This window comes from Pteropus alecto, unplaced genomic scaffold (genome assembly GCF_000325575.1).
Source record: "Pteropus alecto unplaced genomic scaffold, ASM32557v1 scaffold109, whole genome shotgun sequence".
NCBI classification, from domain to species: Eukaryota; Metazoa; Chordata; class Mammalia; order Chiroptera; family Pteropodidae; genus Pteropus; species Pteropus alecto.
Window position 1 is genome coordinate 10767418 of NW_006494608.1, and position 8641 is coordinate 10776058.

Sequence of the window (8641 nt, forward strand, 5' to 3'; positions counted from 1 at the left end):
TACTGAATTCGTGCCCTTGCCTCTTCATCAGCCATATGACAGGTAAAGAGGATGGGTGAAGTAATGGAGGCATAATTTTCAATGCTGAGTACATAACTAAGAAAAAAAGTGTCAGAGCTGGTGCAAATTGCTTTCAACTGGTAAGTGTCAAAAAAGGCTTTGCTAAAGCAGAGAGCAATAGGGGTTATTTGGGCTATTTTTCACACCATGATAAGAGTGAGAAATACTTGCGTACAAGTGGAGAACCCAGGGATGAAGATTATGTTTCCTCCAACTGGTTTCCAGTATTTGGCAAATGAGATCCAGCTGGAGGGAAAAGGTAGTCCGTTACCCTCTGCTCATCCCCTTTCCTTCAGGGGCTCGAAGCTGTCCTTCCCCAGCTCTAACAGTCACCGGCAGGACAGCTGGCATTCAGGCTGTGCCCGGATACAGAACCAGCCTTCCTGAGGTCAATTCTGAGACACTGGAATCCAAAATGGAAAGACTGAAAATGCCCACCAGAGTCTAACAGAGTGCCCTCTGTCAGTGTGGGCAGTGCCCCAGCTAAGCTTCCCCAGCCTGGCTTACAAGCCCTTGTCCATCAGTGAAGGTCAAATGTACTTGGATTTGCTTTAGGCCTGTTATGTGAGCTCCTTCAGTATAGTTCTATTGTGAAGGAAAATTATGTAAGAAAGTTTGAATGCCTTGATTATAAATATCAGTATATGAAAATACCAACCTCTCCTAACATACTTAAAACTATCAAACTCAAACCTTACTGTAAAAATTCAAAGACATTATTTTAAAAACAGACACTAGTAACTACATAAATGAGGAACTTTTAAAATTAGGCATGAAATTAAATGAGGGTCATAGCTAATAAATTTAACTAATCTTCCAAAGTTCAATGCAAAAACATATGTTTGCTTAGTGGTTCATTTACATATTAGACTTGACTCAAACTTGGAGAAAAGGAGTGCTCTTTCTGTGCATTTAAATACTCTTAGAAATTTGTCCAGCATATTATTTCTATGTTCTAAGCAAGGACAGGCCTCAATTCCATATGCTTTTTGAAAGACTCAGGATAGCCTCAACATCACTTCTATTTATACATGAACTGATGTTCTTAATTTGGATCACACAGTTTCAAAAGATGGCTACCTGGTAGATGGGCTGCCAATCTCATCAGCAGATTCAAATGTGGTAGCGTTTATACAACTGAGCTGGAATCTGGCCTAATTGGAGTGTTGGAGCTAATTAAGAATTGAAGCTCAAGTTCTCTCATGTCTGCATAAACCTCCATGTACAGAAATCATTACCTATTGTTTAATAAGGAACTAAAAGATGCCAAGATGCAAACATTTGGTGACTATGCTATTCCCATCACTGTTCTGTGCTTTCATGAGCATATTATAATCACTATTTGAAGTGAGTGCAATAAGCTGCTTTCAAAATCGAGTTCTCTCTGGAATTTTGTCCCCCTTTCCTCAATCTATAGCACCAAATATACTGGTTTGAGAATGGGAGATCTCCAAAAACCTAAATTGAAGAACATACCGAACCACATACTGAGAACTATATACCAGAGGCCGGGGGTAAAAAACAAAAACAAAACTAACCACTTTTGAAATGTAATCCAGAACCATCTGTTCGATTTTCTTCTTTTCTACACCTTGTAGGTGTCTCAAAAGGTGGTCTTTTAGTTCAGACACCATCTGAAAACAGGATATAGATTAGATAAATCACAACCTACCCACTCACACTTGCAACTGGTTTAAATTAGATCCACTTATTAATGTTCCTTATCAGTATGAAAAATATTGGGCCTGAAGATCCCACCAGCAGAAATACATAACTCTCAATCTTCTGATGGGAATAAATCAGGGGGTGCCAATGTTTTCCGCAAGAGGAATTACTTCTGATTCACCCAAAGCCGAAGGAGGAGCTGAGAGTCAGGCTCCAGGCCCTGAGGAGAGTTCTCCAAAACAAGTGCCTGGAAGTCACTAACTTACAAGTCAAAAGCTTGAGATCTACCAAGGAATTGAAGTCTAAGTTCCTGGCTCTGGAAAATTAACAGGAACAACTCTAAACATGGAATGGCTGTGCTAATTGGATGAGGGGATGGTTTGGGGTATTTAGAAGGACAGACAGAGGCAGGAGTAAAAAGCAAGTGCATCAGGCACCTTCCTCCACACAGTGGCTACAGAATTCTGCACAGCCCAACAAGCAAAGGTAATGAAATAGTCATTCTAGTGCCTCTAAATGGGCTTGTTTCTATATCCGCTCTGTTATGATCATCCTCAGGACTCTCCAATCAGTGTGGCATTCTTAGCCCTTCCCACCTTTTTACTTTTCTGTCTCCTTTTCCTTCTAACTCCTTTTTTTCCCCCTTTTGCCTAGACCCCCTGCTCAGCTTGAGACTTTCCTGGCTAAAGAGATCTTTGCACCAATAAACAACCCGTGGATATTGTACAATTGGCATTGCATGTGCACCTATCTTCCATTTTAGCAGGTTTAATTATTTGACACTCTGAGTAAAACTTAGCCCTTGGCAATCTGGCCCAAGAGCAGTATATTATCTCAATTCAGTCTCCTGCATGTGCTAATTAATCAGGCTTTTAAAAATTAAATTTTTTAAAGATATAATGCATACTTTTTTGTGCTTTTCAATTTTTCTGTAATAGATATAAAGATGAAAATTTAAGTCACCTAGAAGAGGAATCTAACTTAATTTTCTTTTAAAAATCAGGCAACCCTGACTGAATGATTAAAATTTCTTTCCACATTGATTTTTAAATGCCTCATGTATCAAACATAATGATTTTATTTTAAACTAGGTCTACTGGCTGTCTGTTTTTGTACAAGCACCATGTTGTTTCTGTCATTGTAGATCGACAACACATTCAGATATCTGTAATGCCAGCCCCATGCCTCTTTACTTTGTCAAGTGAATTGCTCAGTCCAGGGGTCCCCAACCCCTGAGCTACAGACTAGGCCACACAGCGAGCAAAGTTTCATCTGCATTTGCAGCCACTCCCCAGTGCTAGCATCACCGCCTCAGCTCCACCTCAGATTATCAGGCATTAGATTCTCATAGGCGCACCAGTCCCTAATGCCAAAAAAGTTGGGGACTGCTGACTCAGTCAACTATCAAAAAAATTTTTTTAGCTTTTTGCTTGTAATGTTATTAAATCTAGATGCTAAGGACTTGGAAATGAGATATTATTTCTTATTATCTTTTCTGACAGGGTAATCCTAATAAAAAAAGGAAATAGATATGGAATCACCAGCTTACTGATTTGCTCTTTACTTTCCATTTTCCCGATTTTTTTTTTGTTTGTTGCATTATACAATCTTAGCATCTTCTTTTACTTTTGTTTCTTATTGTATTGGCTAGAATTTCCAGAACCATGTAAAATTTTAGTGAAAATAGCAAGGATTCTTAACTTCTTTCTGATTTTAATAGGAATCCCTCCAGTGTTCCAGTAAGATGGAAATTGGCTATTAGTATTACATTAGTCTTTGTCTTATTGAGTTAGTATACTCCAGGAGTGGATTTTTACTTTTATCAACTTTTAGCACCTATGGAGATTATCATCTTTTCCTTTTTGATCTAGTGATGTGATGAATCACATTAATATATTTCCTAATATTAAGCCTTCCTAGAAAGAGCTCCACTTGGCCACATGGTACTTTCAAATAAACCACTAGAAAGTATTTTAATCAATCTTGTGCTATCTTTATTAATAAGTAAAAGTGGTCATTGTCAGATTTTGGTTTTAAGGTTATGCTGGCTTTTTTAAGTGATGAAGAAACTTCTCATCTGTTTTCAAAAATACTTTATATAACTAGGGAATAATCTAGTCCTTAAACGTTTGAAAGAACTAACTCAATAACTTGGGGCCCTTTTTGGAGATAATTTTTGACTTTTTTTCAAATTATTTTATGGCATTGTGCTTTCGGGTCTTCTAGTTCTTAGCACAACTTTGGTCATTCTATTTGCCAAGAAAACTTTGTTTAACTAGAATTTTTAACTTATATGTATTTATACAATTTTTTCTCATATATTTTACCTTGTTGTATCTAAAGTAATAGGTTATCCCATTCCTAACCCTGCACGGTACTAAAAATATTTATTAGAATTTCCAGATGTCTCTAATCAGTCTTTTAGAGATTTGGGGTTTTATTTATCAATTCTTCTCTTCAATTAATTTATTTGACTTATATTTCTTTGATCTTCCTAGTAGTAGGACTTCTTGAGAAATAATACTTTATTCTGTCTTATTTTAAATCCTAAATACAAATGCCAGAGATGTTGCTTTTTCCTTGTTTTAAACACTCTCAATGTTCTACATTTCCTTATGATTTTTTGAAATTATATATTTATTGGGGTGATTGATTAATGTATGTCTCTCCCACTAGATTACAAATTCCAAGCATGCAAAAATCATTTATGTATTCCTTATCATTGAACACACAGGGCCCACCATGACTGGCCACAACTATGTGTTGAAAGCATGAATGAAAAACAAGATCAGGATGAAAAGTATAATCTAGTCCTTCCCCTTTTTCTTGGAGCTCATTGTTTGCCAGCACCTAAACAGCCCACAGAACACTTACCAGCCCCAGAAGCAGCCTCTGATGGTTGTCTTCTTCCTGGAAGAGAGGTGTCAATCTTGGCTCTGAAACTAAACAGAGCAGTTGTGAAGCAGAGTGATTTACAGGAAATGGGCTAGAAGAAAGAGGAATTGGCCTGGGTTTCCCTTCTCTGACTCATTGGGAAAACATAACACTTCCCTGATAAAAATTTTTCACTAGGCAAGTGTGACCTAGCCCTGCAAACTGAACTTATCACTCAGGTGACATGCAGAGAGCTCTGTGCAACAGAGAGAGGTAGAGACCCAAGCAGGCAGGCAGAAAGACAGCAAGGAACACATTTTCCAACACCAACAGGCTCGGGCTTTGATTTCTCTTTAACATGAAATTCACCACTGTCTAAGAACCTCTGCTTCACTGGAGACAGAGTGACTTGGGCCCTCTCTTAACCCCAAGAGGGCCATAAACCCAGGGACAGGGACTTGGTGGAAGGATCACTTGACTCCCTTCTTTCTGACCTGCCATAGTTCAGTGTCTTTGGGAATTATTTAGTTGAAGGGACCAGTCAATTACTGTGGCAATAATACTAATTGGCACAAGTTATCAGACTGAAAAGGTAACTAGATCAAGATGGAAAAGTGACACATAAGTTTAAAGCAAATGGCACTTCCTCCACCATGACTCTCACCGCACCAGCATAACTATAGGGACAGGAAAACAGTCTCATTGGAAGGTCTGCTCTAACATTTCTCTAACTGCACCTTTGTGCTCCACTCTTTCTATTCCAGATACCTGAAGCACAGTGCTGGTCAACAGAGCAGAACTATCCTAGTCCGTGGGCTGATGACTCCTTGTGGAAAGGCATGGATGTCTCCTGATGCTTTGGGAGAAGTCCTACCTGGATCCTCTACAACCCTCATGATTAAGATGAAATGATTCAGACCTTGAGCCCAGCAGCCCTGAATTTCACACAGAGTATTTTGTTTTGGCAGTGGCAGCATTTTTCCTAGGAAACTAGCACAAAGTGAAGCACGTGAGAGGAAGGAGCAAGTTCCCAAAAGTGCGTCAAAAGAGAATGACTAGTAACAGGATGCAAGCAGGCCTGAGGGACAGGAGCAGGGGGAGCTCTAATGGGGTGGGAGGGTGGGCACAACTGAAACAGAAACCAGACCAGCAACACTTCCCATATTGCAAAAACCCTGAATCACACACATTCACACCCCCATGCACTGGGCAGGACTCCTGCCTAGCGTTACTGGCAGAACCTCTGGCTTAAGACATGGATGACCACGTACATACAGGGACAGAGGCTGGTTTCCACAGGGCTGTTCAGTGAGCCCGGGCTCTGTCAGCCCGGGCTGGATGACAAGTTCACCATAACTGTTCATGTGCAAAAACCCTGAATCACACACATTCACACCCCCATGCACTGGGCAGGACTCCTGCCTAGCGTTACTGGCAGAACCTCTGGCTTAAGACATGGATGACCACGTACATACAGGGACAGAGGCTGGTTTCCACAGGGCTGTTCAGTGAGCCCGGGCTCTGTCAGCCCGGGCTGGATGACAAGTTCACCATAACTGTTCATGTGGGTTGAATGCACAGCTGTGCGATGTGCAGCAACACACTATATAAAATAATTTCCATTAGGACACCCAACATATACCTTAACATCCAGGTCCATAAAACACAAGTGGGATATAAAAACAGCTTTTTAAGTGGAGGCTGACCTTTATGAGCCATGAAAGAGTTCCACAGACAAAACCACAAAAGGGCCTATACCTGTCTATGCTTAGCATTCTCTCCCCACAGTTTCAACCAGCTAAGTCCTCCTTGTTTGTCAAGACTTTCCTCTAACCACTCCTGACCTAGCTCCTTGCCCTTGTACCCTGTGGTTATATAACACCTGTCACCTGGTTTAGAAATTATGTGTTAGCATTTCTTCCTCATACACTAATGATAAAGCAGCCACCTCAGATAACCCACACACAGCACATGCTGTACTGGGCACTATAAACATTACCCCGTTTATTCTCATTTTCTTCTTACCCTTGCAATGAGGAGGACCACGCAAAATGGATAAATGGCTTGCCTTAGAGTACTCGGCTAGGATGTGGCTAAGCTAGACTTTAAGTCCAGTTCTGTCTGGCTCCAAGCCCGCGCTCTTCCTCCACAACCACAGTGCTCACCTGAAGGATCGATCGTCTTTGCATCTTTATGACCTAGTCCAGTGAGTGCCCAAGTGTCAACCAAAATGAAAGGAGCACATAAGCCAAAAGCCCTTGTATGATCAGACAGCTGGAAAGAAAGCATTCCTAAGCAGAGAGAATTGCCAAAGTGCATCCTGCAGGTACAGCCAGAGGGCATGTCAATTAGATCAACTCTATTAGGAAAAATAATGAAAACTCAGGGACTCCTCCAGCAAAAGCACATTCGCAGCTGTCCCTGAAGGTCTTGGTGCCAAGACAGACATGAAAGGAGCTGGGCAGCTACTCTTACAGGAAGATATTAAAGGGTGCTGCCTTCATTACACTGTTGGAAGCGATTTTCTTGCCAACCCACAGTGGAAGACAGTGTTACAAATAAAACGCTAACTGAAATCAAAGGGTTTTATTACAGGTCTTTTCTTACCCAAATTCCTTGCTTCTAGGTTAGAAATCACCCTAAAAAGAAATTAGGCAATGTTATTCACACAAGAAGCATTATTTTTATAAAGGGAAGGGAAGGGAAGGGAAGGGAAGGGAAGGGAAGGGAAGGGAAGGGGGCCACAACACCATACAAAGATATCCTCCTTTAAAAACCCATAAAACCACGGCAGAAACTATTCTCAGGATGCTGAAAACCTCAAAAACTTTAATCAACTTGGAGAAAGCCATGTTAGGCAATTATAAAACTCAAAGCCCTTTAGTGCAAACGATGACAATAATTTAGAACAATTGCAGCTCTCAGTGATTGGAAATCATGGGAACAGAAAATGGAACAGAGATTGGAATGGGTATACGCTTGTAGCACTCAAGTGACTCACTATCCAGAAAATTTGCTTTCAAAATAAGAGCTCGCTAACACTTTTTAAAATCAGCCTATGTCTGTACCCCACTAAGTGCTCAATTAATAAGAACTTTCTTTACCACTTTTCTCTTATAAATTATCCATCCCCAGGATGCAAGTTTTTAAGGTTTAACATAAACTTTTTCCGCTAAAAACCCCAGCATCAAACTCCAGAAAAGGACCCAGGCAGCTGCATTCATTAAGATGACAGCATCATTTTGCTGAGGACACACAAAGCAAGTAAGCTACTTCCACGAAAGGTAGCCAACAAAATAATTGCAAAAGATAACCATCTTATAGATATAATAAGCCCTAATTTTACTTACTTTATTGCATTATCAAGAATATTCCTCACATACACGTTAGACCTTCTTTTTCCTGTTTTCTAGAAATGAGAACATGTCAAAGGGGTAATAGACAAAGCTGTAGGTGATATTTTCACATCAAGTATAAAATGTAATACAATCAAGAGTTTCAGGAAAAAGAAACACACTTTCTAGGTAAACACCTAGATTCTTAGAAAATTGGTTTTAAAATTTTTTATTCTGAAACTATTATAGATTTATGAGAAATTGCAAGTCAATCATATGTTATAAACAACAACACTACAACTATATACGACAATGCTACAGAGATATCTCATCTATTCTACACAGTCTCCCCCAGTGTCTATATCTTATATAAACAACTATACATAGTACACTATCAAAATCAGGAAATTGACACTGGTACAATAAGTATATATTTCTATGTCATTTTATCACATACATAGATTCGTGTACCACCACGTCAAGGTGTAGAACTATTCTATCACCCCAAAGAAGCATCAGAGAAGCTCCTCTGCCTGCCTATTGGGAGATCAGTAGCAACAATGTAAAAGTGCCTGGCAACGGAGGAAAGTGCTGCAAATGTAAGCCAGTCTACAACTTACTGGTATCACCTGGATTTAATACACTATGCTTTTGCTTCTTGCTTTGTTCTCATGAACCCACTCATACCTCTTCTGAGATCAAGCTGT

At 39.9% G+C, this 8641-nt stretch overlaps 1 protein-coding gene across 1 annotated transcript in view; it reads right to left on the reverse strand.

Moving 5' to 3' along the window:
• Positions 1-8641, reverse strand: part of GSAP (gamma-secretase activating protein) — a 54547-nt gene that overhangs the window by 9756 nt on the left and 36150 nt on the right. The window contains exons 14-18 of the mRNA XM_025041917.1: positions 7950-8008; positions 7207-7238; positions 4600-4667; positions 1599-1694; positions 236-306 (exon numbers count right to left, since the gene is read on the reverse strand). Coding sequence (XP_024897685.1) covers positions 236-306; positions 1599-1694; positions 4600-4667; positions 7207-7238; positions 7950-8008 — 326 coding nt within the window. The remainder of the gene's footprint in view (positions 1-235; positions 307-1598; positions 1695-4599; positions 4668-7206; positions 7239-7949; positions 8009-8641) is intronic.